Below are 17,390 nucleotides of genomic sequence, written 5' to 3'. Positions count from 1 at the left end.
TGTGTGCTCTGTTATTTTTGAATGGGGGAGTTCTTTGATGGGGGGAGGGATAAGGAAATGGTGTTGCTTTCTGTCGTTTCATATTACCCACCTTTTTCTCTCTTTAAAAAAAATCTTGTGACTACCTTTTTCTTATTTTTGTTTCTTGGATTATCAACTAAAACTCTGGGGCTCTTTTTCCAACCCCAACCCCAATGTGACGAGCTCGGGTTAGAGAGGGAGGGTGAGCAGCGGGACACCTGCACAGGCCTCAGGTTGCAATCAGATAGGGTTTATTGGACAGAAGTGTGGGAGGGGGGCCTGGCGAGATTCAGAACTGCCTTCTATTCGTCCTTCAAGTAGCTTAATTCCCACAAGAGTCAGTAGAGGTCACCAAAGCTCCACAGGTTCAGTTCCAAGTGTGCAGAAGTGCGCTATCCTTTTTTTTTTTTTTTTTCTTCAAGGAACTGGGGAAGTGGGAATGGGGTCAGACTTCCATAGCTTGCTAAATATTTGAACTCTAGCCACTTCCTTGGCTTGTATTGTTCACTCCCAGGGTCGCTCAGAGGCCAAGAGAAATCAGTTTTTGAGTGTTAAAGAATTTAAGATAAATCCAACATTTATTGAGTACACACTATACATTAACACTGGTTAGTCAGTGTCACAAGTCAGTCATTGCTCTCATGAAGCTTATACTCTAGTTGGGGGCGGGGGGAGGGCACTAACAACACTATCTGAAAATAAAGGAAGTGAACATAAAACAAGGCATTACAGTACAGAGGGTGAGGGAAGGGGCAACACCAAGCTGAATGCTGAGAAAGGCCTCCCCAAAGAGAGGACATTTAAGCTGAGACTTAACAGGGAAAAAGCCAAATATGGGTACAAAAATTGAGGTTTATACTTAAGTTCACATTTTTAACTCAGGAAAATACAACTATGCACATGAAGAATTGAGTTCTTCAACAGAATGTCACTTTAGGACCTTCAATAAAATAGCATATAATTTATTAAATACCATTTGTGTTCTAAATATTTGACCCATAGATGGTAATATCCTAGAGCATCTAGGATGTGGACCAATGCTTAAATTTTAACATGCACAGATCACCTGGGAGTTTTGTTAAAATGCAAGTTCTGATTCCGTAAGTCTGAAGTGGAATCCTGAGATTTTGCGCTTTCAACAACTTCACACTGACTGTACTGTAAGATATTGATGGGATTTAAAAAATAGAATCCATAGCATACAATAGAAGTCCAACTATGGGATACAAGATTAAATGGGCATCTTTTTTTCAGTAGTGACAGTGTTTCCCTTTGACTATAAAAATACAGATATCAAAAGTTTAAAATATGATGCCTTAACCAAATATCTCTCCCCTCTATCCTTGATAGGCCCTAATTTGGTGCCTCAGATTAATTTTCTTCAGACCTTCTGATACCTGCTCTAACAAGTTGAAGGGAGATTCTGAAATGAAGCAAGGCAGGAGGCATCTCCATAATTTTAGGAACACAGTACTGAGAGTAGGGAGACAGTAGGCATACCAGCACTGAGGTCAAGGGAGGGGTAGGGAAACCAAACGGCTTAATTTTCTTAGTTCTCTTACGTGGTAGAGAAGTGAGATTAATGTGACCTGGAAATCAGCTTCTTTTCTCCTGCTCCATCTTTTTGATAATTTCAGACCGTTGACACAGAATTGCTAAAATGGGACTTGTTGTTCCCACACATCAGAGCTGCCCTGGACAACAGCCAAGTCACAGCTAAGGAAGCAATCTGTGTTCTTCCCACGGGAATGCAGACTGTTTTTATCATCCTGGGCCACTCCATCCTGAATATGTAAGGCTGGCACAGTCAGCAGATGGGGGCGATTCGTCTAGGAGCCTCCCCAGCTCAGCATCGACACCTCCCTGGGCGTTCCCTCCCGCCCTCGGCTGCACTTCCTCGTCAGTGCCAATCCTGGGTGGGAGAGGGGGTAGCCTCGGCATCAGCCCCTTGTACTAGCGCACACCCTGAGAATGCAGCTCCCACCTTCCTTCGGCCTCACTTCCGGGTCCCGGGGTTACAGCGTGCAGCGGGTCATGTGGGCAAAGTCCTTGATCTCTGGGCAGTACAGCACTGGGGGAAAGAAGAAGGGTTAGTAGCAGCAGGAGGATGCAGCCTAACCCCGGCGTTCCTGGGCACTCTCCCCCCGCAGCGTCCCGAGGTGGCCACTCACCGTTGCTAGGCAGCGGGCGCCGCCAGCGGCGCGGGGACGCCAGCAACCTGTCCCAGAGCTGTCGGAACGCGCGCCACCCCGCACTCCTCGACCTAGTCCGCTTCTCACTCTTCTCTTCCTCATCGTCGGTCTCTTGGTCGGCGTCACCACCTTCCCTTACCGGGCTACCTGCTTCATCAGGTTCACGTTCAGCACGCGCTTTGCCCTCTAATCGCGACCATAAGTCCGGGTCGACAGGGACCGCAGTGACCCCTCCGCGCGGGAGCGGGGTGGGCGCGCGGCAGAAGGGGCACATGACGATGCGGCGCAAGCGCACCACGCGCGCGGCCGCTCCGCTGCGGTCACCGCGCGCCGCCAGCTCGTGCAGGCAGGCGGTGCAGAGCGTGTGGCCGCAGCGGGCGCGCGCCGTTCCGGGCAGGCGGCGGGGCGCGCGGCCCCGGAGGTTGAAGGGCCGGTAACAGATGTTGCAGTCCAGCTCTCCCAGCTCCGGAAGAGACGGCACCTTTACCAGGAGCTGCATGGTGCCCACCGCGGACTCGAGGGTGTCGCTAACGCGGCCGACGTTGTGGGCAGAACGAGCTGGTCCTCCCTGTGACCCCGGTCAGGTCTTGGGGCCCGCGCCGCGGCCTCTTGCTCCTTTTTAATAATGAGACCCCGCCCCTCGAGGCGTCACGCAGTGGTCCGGCCGCTCCCTGCCGCGGCACGCGTGGGGGCGGTGGAGGCCGGAGGCCGGGAATGTCAGTGCTGCCGGAGCTGGTCGGGGTGTGGGGTAGGAGGCCCAACTGGTGCCGGGACTGGGGCGATGAGAGGCTCACAGCCTTCTCCTCTCTCCACACCTTCCTTCATCCTCCAACACAAAGCCGGTGCTCTCTAATTCCACCATGCGCAAATCCCCAGGCCCCTTCCTGTGCCCCACCTCAGCCGTTGGCACGCGTCTCTGCAGCCCCTTGGGTCTCTTCATTCAGTTGCACTCTCACAACCCTACCCAAACAACCTTCCTCAGCCAGTGACGGTGTCCGTTCTGCGCAATCTTTAGTGGGCTCCTAGATGTTTGAACGGATGCTGCCTGGCAGTAGCTCTCAGTCTGGCCTTAGTATACATGACCCCCCTGTGTTTTTGCAAGATCGGTTCCCCCAGTTGTTTTCTTCTCAAACTGCTCTATTCCCAGCTGACATTTCAGCCTAAAGAGGGACTTAGATTTCAGGACCATGGCATTAGGAATGCTGGGAATCCATTCCTTCCGGTGTAGCCAGGCCTGGACACCCACATACCATGATGGTTCCAGCAAAGCAGCCCAGCATGAATTCTGACTCAGGGATCTGACTCCTCTCACAGGTAAACAGGACATAGTACTCACAAGCCAACATTCCCTTGCGGTGCCACACCCATCCCCAGCTGCCTCCTCCTGATCCTCCTCTCCTGGACCTGCAATCCAGGTGCTGGTGTGAAGGTAATATCTGAACCAGCTGGCTTGAGTTTATATCCCAGCCATCACTACTTAATAGTTGTGACACTTTGAGCAACTTACTTAACTTCTCTGGGCCTTGGTTTCCTCATCTATAAAATGTGGATAATAATAGGATTGAATGAACCTATATATGTAAAGGCTCAGAACGGTGCCTGGCACAGAGTAAACACCACATATTAGCTATAATTATTATCATGTGCCCCCAGCCTATATTGTGTTCACTATAACTTCTCGGATTGAGCGTCGGCCTGCGAGCTAAGTGTCGCTGGTTCGATCTTCCAGTCAGGGCACATCAGAGAAGGAAAACTCTGACTCCAAAAAACCTCCGCTGCCTTGCGGCATACCTCTTCAGGGGAAAGGCTAAGGGAGTAAACCCCGACAGAAAATCCGGAGCCGGAGTCCCTAGGCGGTTTGATGTTGTAGTCAACACCGGCAACTCCTGCGGCGCACCTGAAGCCAAGCTGTATTGACTCCGTCTTTCCCTTGGACCCTTCAGCTGCGAAGAGAGGGGGGGTCTGCTGCATGGGCAACAGCAGACCCTCCATATCACCCTGCCCAGGCTCTGTAGCTTCAGCTTCACTGGAGAGGACACTCCAGTGTCATCGCAAGATGTCGATTCAACACGGGAGAAGACAGATACCGTGTCACTCCCGAGTCGGACTGCACAGCCATTCTCGGCGGTGCAGATAGACTCTTAAGAAGCTACACCATCGTCTCTCGAGACGGACGGCTGCCGACGAGATAACTTCTCGCTACCCAACATTTTCAACACCCATTTATCTCTCTTGGTCAGTACAAGATGGGCTTCTCTACACCCATGACAATGCAGAGTTGGTTTTGCTTTTGAACTAGATTGTTAAAACTGTAGAAAGTAATCTTTTGTGAGGAGGTATACCATTTTTTTAAAGCAAACATTTCAGAACTTCTGAGTTAGTTGTATTGTCTTCATGGTCACTTGGGGGAAATGATCTACTCATTCCAATGACACTGTCATAATTCAAAACTGTCTTGGAACTTCTCTTCGGAATGGTGTTCAGAAATCTCACACCTTTTAATATCTCCAGTTGGTGATTAAATCTTAAACCTTTAAGGTAGATTTGATTATATAAATGCTTCCAAAGTGTTTGACAGTCAAAGCCTCTCTAAGCTTCAGACCTGGATATCCAGTTACTTCCTTTCTTATCTCCAGGAACACAAACCAATGATCTCTTTGTCCAAATCAGCATCTCCTCCAGAGTTCTCTTCTTTCTTCATCCAACTCCAGACATTTAGGTGTCATTCTTGAACACTTCCTCATTTTCATCTTCCTTTACTGACTTATCACCAAGCCCAGTTCATTTTGCCTCCTAAACATCCCTCTAACCCACCTACTTTTCTCCACTTCCAGTACCCCACCCTAGTCCAAGCTGCTATCATCTCTTGCTTAGACCCTGAAAGGAGTCTTTTAACTAGTCTGTCCACAGTTATGGCCTTCTGCAAGCTTTTCTCCACACTGCTTAGAGTGATCTTCCCAAATCTTAAACTCAATCATGTCCTACCACACACCCTTTGCACTCCTGTTTTAAACCTTTCAGTGTGCTTCTCCCATCGAGGCGAAGGAATTGGGGTCTATTTCCCTAACCCTCCTGACTTGCTTGACTGATAGAATGTGCCAGAAGTGACGAATTCTGGAGCATAGTCCTTCAGAGACCTTGCAGTTTCTGCCTTTGTCCCTTTGCAATATTTCCCTTACACTACCATGTAAGGAACTTCAAACCAGTGGTGGATGAGGCCACCGGAAGGAGAACTGAGGAGCCCCAGCCAATAGCCAGCGTTAACAGTGAATTGTACTAATGAGGCCATCTTGGATTTTCCTGTCAGTTGAATTTAGCCACATGAGTGAGCCTCGATGAAAATAGCAGAGGAACCCCCCATCCCCAGCTAGCCCACAGAATCATGAAAAAAATGAAGTGTTTAGAAGTTGTTTCAAGCCACTAAATTTTGGAGGTGATTTGTTGTGTATCAATAGATAACTAATCTAGAGGGTTTCCTACTGTTCTTAAGATAAAGATAATATTCTAAAATGCCCTATAAGGCTCTCTATGTTCTGAACCCACCCATGTCTCACGTCGTGCTTCCCTTCCGTCTTTAGACACTCTGGCTTTGGAGACTTTTCGCTTGTATTTTTTTTCTGCCACAATGCTTTCTTGTATGCTATCCTCCTAACTCTCTTGCTTTGACCTTAGCAACACCTACTCATCTGTCAGCTGTCAGTGCAGCGTTTCCTCTGAACTTTGGACAACTCAAGTTTCTGTTTGGGGGTTATTTGTTTGTTTTACCCATCTGTAAGTTCCACAAAAATTGTTCTGAGTCTGATTTTGTTCACCACTGTATCCCATAGTAGGACTCAGTAAATAAATACTTGTCAAATAATGAGGTAGAGTGATAAATGTGGTAAATGAGCTGTGACAATAAAGAAAGGTTTCTTACAAGGGGGTTCTAAACTGCCTTTGAAGGTATTTATAAGGAGTTTGTTTTTGTTTTTTTTTTAATATTTTGAGAAATGGGGGAGGCGTTATTAAAGTAAGTGCATAACTCTCCAAGGTACTTATTTAAGAGAATACTATTTTGAATTTATAAATTCATGTATTTCGTTACAGAATAACTAATCATAGTTTAGTCATACATTTTACCTCTTTGTTTCCTCCACAGTCTTCCAAAGTGAGTGGAAGATGATAGGAGTGGGATGTAAGTATTCATTACTTGATCTGGTTGGTTGTTAACCCAGAAAATGGCATGCTGCTGTTTTTCTTTTGGAAATTGACTTGACTTTGCTTTCTCAGCTTTAGGATCAAGGATGAGTAGCAGGAGATGGTGAGGCTGTATTTTAAGGAAGGCAAATCTTATCCTTCCTAGCCTTGTGATCTTTAAATGTTGTAACTTTCCACCCACTTTCTGTCTCAGGGAAATCAGAGTCCTTTGGGGAAGATTAAGGGGTGGTATCTGAAATGATCCCTCTTGATGTTGCTTTTCTGCCACCCTCACACCTAATCTTTCACTTGTTTTCTTCTTTCCTTTATAATGATAACTAACCCCTTTCCCTTTCTCTGTATCATCTCAACCAGAGACTGGGTTTCATTTTACCTTTCCTTCACCAAATTCCAAAACCTCAACCTCAGAACAGCCCCTCCCACTCAGCCACAAGAAAATCACCAAGATTCTTTATCTTCTTCTTTAACATTTCATGTAATAAAGAAGAAGATCAAAACTATAAACATTAAAATAACAACAAACTCACAACTATCAACAACTGAATCTAAAAAACAAAAACAAACTAAGCAAATAGCCAGAACAGGAACAGAATCATAGGTATGGAGATCACATTTGGAGGGTTATCAGCTGGGAGGGGGAAGGGGGAGAAATGGGGAAGTGGTGCAGGGACTAAGAAGCATAATTGGTAGGAACAAAATAGACAGGGGGGATGCTAAGAATAGTACAGGAAAGGGTGAAGCCAAAGAACTTACACGCAGGACCCATGGACATGAACTAAGAAGGGGGAACTGCTGGAGGGAAGGGCAGTGTCAGGCAGAAGGGGGAAAAGGGAGAAAAATTGAGACACCTGTAACAGCATAATCAATAAAATACTTAAAAAAAAAAAAAGAAAACCACCAAGATAGTTCCTTGGCATATGTGTGGGTATCAGACAAGAGAGAAGTTGAAGAAGTACAAGACCAGAAGTGTGGCTGTTAAAACTTTCAAAACAAAGCTAGGGCAATGGTGTCAGATGGAGGAAAAAGACTACGAGGTCAGATCTCCCTAGGTTCTAAGGAATGTGGTACCAGAAGGAAGGTTGGAAACCAGAGCCTGAGTAATCTGGTGCCTCGGTCCTTGTTGAGAGCAGTGACTCAGAGCACAATGCTTGGGTCACTGAGGCACCTGAGCAATGGAGAGAAAGCTAGTAGTGGAGCTTTCTAATGCCAGGGGGTTAGAGGGCCAGATACTTGAGACTGAGACCCTAATCTCTCACCCCCTGCAATGTCAGACGCAGTGAGTGAGGAAGGATTAAGCTGAGATTTTATTTACAATTCCCTGGAAAGTCTTACAGAAGGGGGGGGGCATAATTATTGCTTTAAGATTATTGCCAGGAGGAAGACTGCAGTCCTCTACTGCTAGGTAGGAAGTCCTGCTAAAAGCTCAAAAGTCTCCCCCCCCCCCAGACCTTTATTTGCCAACCCCATATCTCTGCTGTGACCTAAAGCCTGTCACTATTTCTTGCGAAGTGCAGCCCAAATGAGTTTTCCAAGAGCTACCCTGGCCCAGCTGCGCATCTGCCGTCAAACTTCCAACTCTGTCAGTGCTGTGTCACTCTGTTTCCCACCCCTGCACCCTTTCGGCAGAAACAACAGATTAACACTAATTCTAGTGTTAAGCTCTCCTCCACCTCCTGGCTGGGAGGCAGGGTCCTGATTTCCCAAAGATTATCATTTATTTCCTGCCAGGGCCAGCCTGGCTTCCTTTGTACAGCATAACGGCATAACGTAAGAGCCCCATTTTCCGTTGTCCCAGATGACATCACAACTCACTTCTTATTCTAGATATTACCCCCTTGATGACATTTCAAGGGCCACTTGAGGTACTCTGCATTTAAGTCTGCCATTTTGTTTTTTAATGGACTTTGGCTATTGGGGTAAGAGAAAGGGAGCAAGACCAAATGGCAGAGAGGGGACGGCCCAGTAGCTCATGCCTGGGATTAGCAAAAAGGCCTAGGAGAACCCAGCAGGGAGCAGCAGACTACTTTTTCTCTCAACCCCACTGCGGAAGGATAGGGTTTTGTTCATGCATATCGATTATCAAAGCCGGAACTCGTTAGTGGACGGGGCCCCTCTGGCTCCTGCCTCTGCTCGAAGGGATCCGGAGCAGGAGGGAGGTGGGTGTGGGGAAGCAGTTCTAGGCGCGCGGTGGTGCAGCAGACCCGGCTTTGGGTCCCTGTGCCCCCGACGGACTATTTCTTGGAATGTGGTTTGTTCCCCAGGAGCCCGTCTATCTCCATAACAGTCTGCGGTGTCAGCTGGCTCAGCACCTGGAGGAAAATGGGGTGGTTGGGTGACTGAAGAAGGTCATGAAGTTTGGGTGCATGAACTTATAGGACCCAGGGGAGTAGCACAGAGGGCCAAGTGGCAGGGAAATAGTCACAGCTGTGTCTGTTTTACCTTGTCACCTGGGACCTCTCATGGGCAAAATGGGTGACATCATAGGCCCATTCTGGGTTTGGAAAATGAGGCCTTGACTACTGGGGAGGGGACAGAGATGGGCTCGGCCTGAGTCCCCCAGCTCACCTGTAGGGCACCCAGATGTTCTATCAGCTGCTCTGCACTGGACACCCCCAGCAAGACCGAGCTGACACCCTCACTGCGGAGACACCATGCTGGGGCCAGAGGAGGAAAACAAGAGAACTGATGGTAACAGTGAGCATATGGACTTCAGGAGTGCCTCTGAGGAAGAGGATTCTCCCTGAGGGCAAACCAGGCTTGGGTTTAGGGGCGTCTCAGGAGGAGACAAGTTCCCTGCAGGGTCCGGGTTTGACAGTGTCTCACCAATAGCAAGCTGTGCCACAGTGCAGCCCAGCTGGTGAGCGATGGGGAGCAGGTCCATGGCTCTGGCTTGTTGCTTCTTGCCATCCTCACTCTGCACTTTGTCCTTGAGCCACTGGTAGCCCTGGAGGCCACAGAGAATCAGCCAAAGACCCCACCACCACCCTAGAACAGCCAAGATAGCACAGTCCTGCCATCCTGAGCCCCGAGATCACACCTTGATGGTGGCCCTGCAGGGATCTGGGATTCGTCCATCATACTTGCTAGTGATGAGGCCACAGGCCAGAGGGGACCAGGTGACTGAGCCGACACCTAAGAGGAAGAGGATTGGATGTGGGGAAAGGGACCAAGGTAATGGGGAACCCAAGGGAAAAGTAGGGATGAGGGGCCTACAAACCAATCTTGTGGTAGAGCTCTGGCAGCTGCATCTCCATCTTCTCCCTCTGAAACAGATGGTGCTCTGCTTGTTCACACACTGGAGGAATCAGATTGAACTGTCTGGCCATGGCGTAGGCCTCCTGAGTATGGTAGGAAAGAGATGGGGGGTGGGGGTCAGAGCAGCCCTTCCATTTTCTTCTACTCCTCCTCCCTTCAATAGAGTGGAGTTTGGAATGGTCATGTGAAAAGTGGGAACCAGTTGTGGGACAGGGGGACGCGGTATAGCACACTCACCATGATTTCTGCAGCCCCCCATCGGGATGTTCCCCAGTATAGGGCCAGGCCCTGGTTGATGACATAGGTCATGGCTCGCACAATCTCTAGGCGTATGGGAGAGGGAAAGCCTTACTGTCAGATTTCTGGAATCCAGGGCTCCAGATCTGCAGATCTCTGCCTGCCCCACCAAAACCCCAGAGAGGTTGGTATCTGTTTTTGCCTCCCTCCCTGTCTAAGTCCTGGGGTCTGAGCCTCCACTGTGGAGCTTGGGAGACCTCCTGAGCAAGGGCTGGCTTCCTGCTGAGGGTTGGGGTGCCACTTTTACCCTCCATGGGGCTGTTGGGGTCTGAGCGATTAGCAAAGACGATGTCCACATATCCCAGCTGGAGACGTTCCAGAGATCCTTGCAAGCCTGGGGTAGAGATGAGGAGAGGAAGGTAAGTACCTCAGCTTCAGTTTCTAAAGAATTCAGACCTTATCCCTTTGCCATGGCCGCCTAAATCCCAATTTTCTTACTCAAAGCCTCTAACCCAAGACCTTCAGAGAATGTTCCCAGCCCCTCTGGCTTCCATACCAAGCCACCTGAGTTTCCCAGTCTTTAACTCTCACCCTCAATGATGTGTTTGCGGCTCAAGCCTCGCTCAGTTTCTGCCCTGTAGGAAAAGGAAGTCAAAGATGAGATGCTACAAAGGTAGGAGACCAGGGCTGGCCTGGCACCATGAGGAACAGGGATTGCTCGGTTTTCACAGGCAGGAAGCAGACCTGGTAACAAGTGTGGGGACAGCTGTCACCACCCCTACCCCATACACCTTCACACATCCTCTATGTCGATCTCCCCAGTTATAGAGGGGCAGCCACTTACTGTCCTCCCCAAAAAATCTTGGTGGTGATGACATAACTTGATCTCCTGGAAAAAGAGAAATGGGAGAACCAGCAAGAAAAGGATTTTTTGATGATCACATCCTCAGCAACCCCCCAAAACACACTCTCACCTCCAACCTTTGCTCTTGAGGATGTTGCCTAGAGTTCTTTCAGCCCTGGAAGAAAGACAGTTTAGAAGCACTGACCCCTCAAAGGTGGATCAGTTTTTCCCCTCTTCCCCACCTTCTCCTTCAACCAATTTTCTCTCTTGTAAAGTGGAGCATAAACCAGGAACCCATTGGGCCATTGGCCCCATCCTGGACTAAATAAAAGAGGCTCCTGGAACTAGGGGTACAGTAACACAGTTTTCATTCAATCACTCAACTGTGTGCCAAGCTCTGTTCTGAGTTCTGAAAGGATAGAATAGGATGAGGGAAGTGGAACAGACTAGGGCGACACTGGTTCCGGCCATCTGTGTTGCCCTCCCCCTTGGTTCTCTGCAAAACCCCACCTATCCCCAAAGCTTAGCTCAGAGTCTACCTCCGAGGAGAATGGAAAATGTTCTCTGAATGCTATAGACTATGGTCAGTCCTTCTCGTCAGTTTCCATAGCTGTTATTGGCTACACCAGCAATTTTTACCTGGTGTGCCACAAGAATTTTTAAAACATGCAACACCTAACTAGTCAGGGGCATGGACCTCTTTTCCCTTAGATTGTCAAACTAAAAAAATGACAACAGCCAACACAATAGCAATCTGGTGTGAATGAATCAAAATTGTACCTATTTTTTGTTAGATCAGCAAAATTATATTTTTTGGTGTGCCATTGAATTTTAGTAATTAGTTTATGTGTGCCATGAGATGAAAAATGTTGAAAATCATTGGGTTACACAATTTTTTGGCACTTAATTATGACCTAAGGTGTAACAAGTCTTAAGTTGTTATACTGGACTATAATTCAGTCTTTCATATCTCCCTGTCTTCTTGGTTTGTTTGTTTAACCACTTAGACTGTGAGCTTCTTGAAGGCGTATTGATGGCATCCCACAAGCATTGCCTGCTCTGCATAGGTACTTAAGTGATATGGGAAAAAACAAGATCAATTTCATGGAAGGAGGAGAATCCCAGCTGAGCAGCAAATATGGCCACATGAACCAGTAACTGATACTGGTGTGTCAGAGGACAGTATAAAGTGCTTTGGGAACTGAAGAGGGTAGTTACCAACTTTGGAGAATTATGTGAAGGCTTCTTAGAGGAGCTGACATTTGGGCCTAGTCTTGAAGATGAGCAGAAGAGTTTGTCAAATGGAGAAGAGGAAGGGGTAGGTCAACGCAGGTTTTGGCTACTCCAGTGTGAATCCATGGTGTGTGATGTGGCATGATGTGTCTGAAAATTTAGCTTTGCAATCCCCACACAGTTGCACATAACTGATGCCCAAGACATATTTGTTGGTTTTATTTTATTTTGACTGCCCATTGCCTTCTAAGCTGGAGGGGGACTGATGTTTGGGACCATGATTCCCATAATGTTTCGGGGCCCACTGGCTGAAAGGTTAGAACTTAGTGTTGGCAGAATTTCCAAGGTTCTTAACACATTGTTGACTGGTCACAAAAAAACTTGTGTTTTCAAGCCTAAACGTTGTTGACCGATAATGAGTTAACTTGTGTTTACACTTGCTTTAGCTTATACAGTTCTTAAAACTGAGAGTAATATAGGATTTTGTAAAAAAAAATAAAAATTGTAAATTGCTCCATTTTCATATTCAATTACGAAAAAATAGCCAGTGATATGGCACAGCTTTTGTATAAAATTGCCGGTCAACAATAAGAGGGAAAACATGAAGCCCTGATGTTCTCTCAGCTTTCTAAACATAACTAAGCTCTTTCACCCCAGTCCTTACTTTCCAGCTGCGTACACTTCGGCGGTGTCAAACAGGTTTATGCCATGCTCGTAGGCTACTGTCAGCACATCCTCTGCTGTCTAGGGAGGTGAGAGAAAGAGTTCAAGATCAACCACTGGCCCCTCAGTTACCTCCCTCACTGCACTCCAGCCCATAGCACCTCGGCCTTGGTTTCCACATTCCCTCCCCTTTCCTCCCCCTCCAGCCTTGCATCCCATTCACCATTCTCTGTGCTTGTTGTCCAAAGCCCTATCCAAGTCCATTTCCCCTTGTTCTGGTTCCCTCATAGCCCCTCACCCTGCTTCTAGGTCCCATCACTTATACCTCATCCGAGATCTGAGAACCAAATGTGACCCAGGTACCTGCAAGAGAGAAGCCAGGCTGGTGAGAACTGTGGGAATCAAGCCATAAAAGAGCACCCTTCCCTTAAATCCTCTTCTTTCTAACTCACCTAGGCCAAGACAGGACACCCGAAGACCAGACTTTCCTAGGTTTCTGCAGGAGACAGAAGTAGCAGGAAGGTGTGGAGCCTCCATTAGGGACATAGATTATCAGCTCCCAGCTCCTCTCCTTCCAGAATGAGAAGCCCTCAGGGTGTCTCAGACTGAAGAAACTAGACCCAGTGGGCTACTGAATCGGGCAGTGCTGTGCCCATAGCGTAAGTGAACCAATAAATGGCTGTTCCTCCGGATCCACTGTTTCATGCCTCTCATCCCCCCTGTCACACTGGAGACGTGCTGCCTTGGTTTGTGTTTCTTCTGGTGGGATCTTGTTTGTGTTTGAGTCATCTCTGGCATGTGTGGAGTTGGGCAACTGAAGAAATGTGACTGGCTGATTGTGTTGAGTTTGTGAAAATAGACCTCCAGACAGAGTGCTATGCTAAAGGACAGACACCAGAGTGGGAGGGGTAAACCAAGTCAAATCCAGGCACTCAGGCAGGCAAGGGTCCCTGGATAGGCTAGACCCCCAACAAAGGTAGGTAGGACCCCTGGGTGAAGAGTATGACAGGAATGACAGGAAAGGCCAGTTTTCCCTCTTCCTCCCTCCACTCCTCTGCTCCTGTTTGTGAGGTTTGTCTCTGAACCAGAGAGCCCCCTCCTCCCAAAGCCCCCACTCAGATAGTGAGCTCAGCTTCCCAAGCAGGGCTGCCACATAGAGGGGATCAGATTCCTCAACTGGCAAAGCTAGGTCAGATCAGTGATCTCTGCTCACTCCCAAGCAGGAGCCCCCTCTGCCTTCCCTCTCCCTCTTGCTAGTTCTGAGAGCCCAGCAGTTCTCTGAGATCAAGTCCGTTACATTACAGTCCACCGCTCTCACTCAACCCCTGTTCTTCAGCATGGGGTTGAGCCATGTCGTCCACCCTTCCCAGGGTCCCACTTCTGTCCCCCAAGAAAGGTTGCAGGAGACTGGGCCCATGGGGCAGGCGGGAGCAGTATCTGGGTCAGGCGCCTAGAGCAGGCCAGAGTGAGAAGCCCTTTCCTTCCTCCCCCCTCTCCCCAGGACACCAACCCAAGGACACTCTATCTGGGGAGTGGGTGGAGGCGCAGCCTGGGGATTCATGCGTCCCTGGCTTTTCTGGGGGTGAGGAGAAAAGCTCAGGAGCATCCCTGGGGTCTGACAGGACCCATCAATCTTGGTAAACTTGAATTTCTCCTAGTCAGGGGTATCGACGGAGACCAAGAGACAGACGAACTAAGGGAGTGCCGGTGATGGGAAGAAGAGGTAGAATGAGCTGGGACCTTCTTAGAGAAGTTTGAGGGGTCCCGGCGGCATCCCAGGAATCCTCGGGTCAGGAAAGGGGAGCAGGTGGGGTGGGCTGCCCGGATACCCCCATACCTGTATTTCATGCCAGTGCCTCGGCCGGTGCTCTCTCGGAGGGCCCCAGCGGGCGCTGGGGGCCGGGGGACCACTGCGGCCCGGCCCTTGGGGCCCAGCCCTCCTCCTCCGGGAGGATTCCCATGCACCCCGCCGACCTGCCCACCATTACCGCCCCCGGGACCCGGCCGGGGTCCACACAGACGGTCCTCACTGCTCCGGCTGCGAAGGTTCTGCTCAGTGCACGCGATAGACACCTGCATGCCGGCTGGCCAGGGCCGGTGAGGGGGCCCTGAGAGGGTGGGAGGGGGCGGAAGCCCGGAAGCCCGAGGGCGGACAAACCGGGCTGTGTGGCTGGAGCGCTGAGGAGAGCGGGAAGGCTGAGGAGGCTGCAGAGGGAGTCAGCAGGCAGGACCGGGCCGCGGGGGAGGGCTGCTGGAGGTCGCGGGGTTTGCGGTGGGAGGAGAGGAACACAAGGGGAACCACGAGTGGAGCTATTTGTCTACTGGGGCACTGGCGCAGGGAGGAGGAGGGAATAATGAATGACGGTAAAGGCGGAGGGCGATTCTAGGAGGGTAGGGACCTAGGGACGAGTTGTGGGGAAGAGATGACACCTCAGCCTGAGCCGCAGCGGGACCTGCTAGGCTCCCAGCGGCGTCCGCAGCCAGCTCAGCTAATCATCATGCAGGCACCGCCCCCTTATCTGCATAAACCCGCCCAACTCCCGGTTAAACCTACCAGTATCTGCATAAACCTCACCTCCGAAGCTCTACAGCTTGAATATTGGGTGTGCAGTACATACTCAGAGCTGGAGAGCAGAACCAGGGAGGGTGCTTTTCGGTACCCTATGGGACCCAAGGCAGGTCGGGCTCCCTCCAGTCCTGTGGTTCTCAATAGGGCACAATTTAGTCCCCCAGGGGACATTTCACAAGATCCGAAGACATTTTGACTATCATTACTGGGGATGGGGAAGAATATGCTACCAGCATCTAGTGAGTGGCGTCCAAGACAAAGCACAGGAGAGCCTCCCCTCGCCCCCCCATGAATTATCTAGCCGGAAATGTCAGTAGTGCTGCTGTTGAGAAACCCATGGTAAAAGCCCCGTGCCGGCTCAGGGAATGTGGCCACCCTGGTTCATGCCTCCATGAGTGGGACAGGGCCCTTGACCTACCTCCCAAACTGACACACTCAAGCCATAGAGGGTGACAAAAAATTTATTCTGTACTTCTCAAAGCGTCTGGTAGAAGATAAAACTAGAGGGGGCCTAGTTTGGAGGTGATGGGGAGGGTACCAGGGTGGGCTGCCTGGGGGCTAGAGGGGTTGGAGGAGCAGGCAGACAGAGATTCTCCTGAGGGGTGAGGTAGGGCGCTTCCTTCAGCCAGCCCTGGCAGAGAAAAAGGGCAGAGAGCGGATGTAGGAGTCCAGTCGGGAGCGGAAGAGCTCACTTTGTACAGTCTGTCCCAGCGGGCACAGGGGATTCTTCACCACCAGCTCCACGTACAGCTATGGAGAGGAAGAGTGTTAGAGCCAGGCTTTGGACACTTCTTGTTTCCAACTCCAAACCTAGTATAAACTCAGGGATGTGCAAATGCACTAGGATCTAGGGCTGGGAGGCCAAGTCCTCCTAGAGGAGAAACTGGTGGTGGGAGTGTTGAAAACTCTTACTTCAATAGAGATACACTACAATAGGATCCCTGTAGGGAATCTGAAGGAGTCTTGGGGCTCTGCATGGCTGTTGCTGTCGAGGAGCTTTGGGGGAAGGGTCCCAGGGGCTGGCACTGACCGCACTGTAGATATGATGCAGCACATCTCGGATGGGTCCCACGCCCAAGTCAGTATTCATGACAACCTTGATCCCAGTGGGCGTCTCGTAGTAATGGAGTTTGTAACGGCTAGTCTGGAAGGACAGAAAGCCATCCTTCCTGCAGAGATGAGGAGGATGTTAAGGAATGGGAGTGGAATCTCTCCCTAAATGATACTTCTAATGCTCTCCAGGTTGACTCTTTTCTCTGAACACATTTGTAGGATCCTGCTTGAGTAAAGACACCTCTCGTTTCCCAGCCCCGCCCCTCCCATAGGGCCCCCACATCTAACCTTTCTACCTTCAGATTTTCTCCACCGCCTCTTTTTCCAGCTCCAGCACTCCCACTCCGGATTACCTTCCCCTCTCTGGGGGCCAAATGCCTCTTCCACTCCAGAAAGTTTCCCCCACCCCAAAATTCCCAAGGCTAGTGCTCCTTCCCTCCTTATCCCTTCTGACTCCGGGCGGACTCCGCGTACATGTCTAGCGGGGACATCTTGCTGACAAACGAGCGGATAGAGAAAAGCATCCCGTACATCAGCTTGAACTCCTGGAGGGAGAGGGGCAGAGTTAGCTCTCGGTTGTTGAAGGAGACAGGCCAAGGGTGGGAACGAGCCAGGGTTTGGAGAGGGGTGACTGGACTGGGAAAATGTGCATCTGGAGATGCGAGGTCACCCGGTTGCGAGGGCCCTCGTCACCTCCTCCTTGGGGATCCCCGCTTGCTTCTTGCGGTGCCACTCGCTGTAATACAGACACACTCCATTTCGGTCAAACAGGTACAGGTTGTGGACAGTCATCTGCAGGATACAGAGTGCGAGTCGTGCTCCGGGACCGCCCACCCTCCGTGAGCCCCAGTTTTCTGTCCCGGATCCCTCCAACCAAGCGGGGCCCCCTCCCCCGAGCTCACCGGAACTGCTCCGAGAGGCCGTCAGTAGATCCTTCCGGTTTCTGCGGAGCCCCGCCCCACCGGGTCCCCGCGCGGCAACCGAGCAATATCTGCGTCCCAATACCTCTCTCAGCCAATTCGTGGCCGTCGGGGCCACGCACGCGCGTCCCGGTTCCCAGGCTCCAGAAGGTCTAAGCGCGGCTGCGGGAGAGGTCCCTGGGCTGGTGACGTCATCGACGCGGGAT

The 17,390-nt window shown here is 50.2% G+C and overlaps 3 protein-coding genes across 4 annotated transcripts; all 3 read right to left on the bottom strand.

Moving 5' to 3' along the window:
- Window positions 1-580: 580 nt before the first annotated feature.
- RNF227 (ring finger protein 227) lies at window positions 581-2,952 on the bottom strand. The gene is made up of 2 exons (XM_090291108.1): window positions 2,193-2,952; window positions 581-2,092 (listed from the first exon to the last, which is right to left on the bottom strand). Exons 1-2 carry the CDS (start codon window positions 2,710-2,712, stop codon window positions 2,037-2,039), a joined length of 576 nt encoding a protein of 191 aa, XP_090147234.1. The 5' UTR covers window positions 2,713-2,952; the 3' UTR covers window positions 581-2,036.
- A 4,739-nt stretch (window positions 2,953-7,691) lies between these two features.
- KCNAB3 (potassium voltage-gated channel subfamily A regulatory beta subunit 3) lies at window positions 7,692-14,753 on the bottom strand. The gene is made up of 14 exons (XM_090291265.1): window positions 14,480-14,753; window positions 13,095-13,138; window positions 12,968-13,005; window positions 12,644-12,723; window positions 10,877-10,921; window positions 10,747-10,791; window positions 10,494-10,537; window positions 10,210-10,296; window positions 9,903-9,988; window positions 9,628-9,748; window positions 9,448-9,542; window positions 9,234-9,354; window positions 8,976-9,064; window positions 7,692-8,719 (listed from the first exon to the last, which is right to left on the bottom strand). The coding sequence occupies exons 1-14, from the start codon at window positions 14,719-14,721 to the stop codon at window positions 8,642-8,644; spliced, it is 1,215 nt and encodes a 404-aa protein (XP_090147391.1). The 5' UTR covers window positions 14,722-14,753; the 3' UTR covers window positions 7,692-8,641.
- A 902-nt stretch (window positions 14,754-15,655) lies between these two features.
- On the bottom strand, window positions 15,656-17,386 carry TRAPPC1 (trafficking protein particle complex subunit 1). Of its 2 annotated transcripts, none has more exons than XM_090290491.1 (5): window positions 17,270-17,386; window positions 16,958-17,056; window positions 16,739-16,809; window positions 16,242-16,380; window positions 15,656-15,961 (listed from the first exon to the last, which is right to left on the bottom strand). In XM_090290491.1, the coding sequence occupies exons 2-5, from the start codon at window positions 17,054-17,056 to the stop codon at window positions 15,833-15,835; spliced, it is 438 nt and encodes a 145-aa protein (XP_090146617.1). In that variant the 5' UTR covers window positions 17,270-17,386; the 3' UTR covers window positions 15,656-15,832. The 2 variants fall into 2 exon arrangements, with proteins under 2 accessions (XP_090146617.1, XP_090146616.1); XM_090290490.1 differs by lacking the exon at window positions 17,270-17,386 and adding an exon at window positions 17,167-17,263.
- Between the last annotated feature and the right edge of the window lie 4 nt (window positions 17,387-17,390).

This window comes from Furipterus horrens, unplaced genomic scaffold (genome assembly GCF_987537825.1).
Source record: "Furipterus horrens unplaced genomic scaffold, mFurHor1.1.pri manual_scaffold_11, whole genome shotgun sequence".
In the NCBI taxonomy this organism is placed as follows: domain Eukaryota; kingdom Metazoa; phylum Chordata; class Mammalia; order Chiroptera; family Furipteridae; genus Furipterus; species Furipterus horrens.
This window is presented reverse-complemented; position numbering and strand designations above follow the sequence as displayed.

Bases quoted from the DNA above. Each gene is read 5' to 3' on its own strand.
- KCNAB3 (XM_090291265.1), bottom strand. From the start codon at position 14,721: ATGCAGGTGTCTATCGCGTGCACTGAGCAGAACCTTCGCAGCCGGAGC. The intron at 13,006-13,094 runs GTGAGTTAGAAA...TCTCTCTTGCAG, and splicing joins GGTGTCCTGTCTTGGCCTAG to GTACCTGGGTCACATTTGGT. The intron at 9,749-9,902 runs GTGAGTGTGCTA...TACCATACTCAG, and splicing joins GGGGGGCTGCAGAAATCATG to GAGGCCTACGCCATGGCCAG.
- RNF227 (XM_090291108.1), bottom strand. From the start codon at position 2,712: ATGCAGCTCCTGGTAAAGGTGCCGTCTCTTCCGGAGCTGGGAGAGCTG. The intron at 2,093-2,192 runs GTGAGTGGCCAC...TCTTTCCCCCAG, and splicing joins GCGCCCGCTGCCTAGCAACG to TGCTGTACTGCCCAGAGATC.
- TRAPPC1 (XM_090290491.1), bottom strand. From the start codon at position 17,056: ATGACTGTCCACAACCTGTACCTGTTTGACCGAAATGGAGTGTGTCTG. The intron at 16,381-16,738 runs GTACGCGGAGTC...TCATCTCTGCAG, and splicing joins AAGATGTCCCCGCTAGACAT to GAAGGATGGCTTTCTGTCCT. The intron at 15,962-16,241 runs GTCAGTGCCAGC...TCCTCTCCATAG, and splicing joins TGCATCATATCTACAGTGCG to CTGTACGTGGAGCTGGTGGT.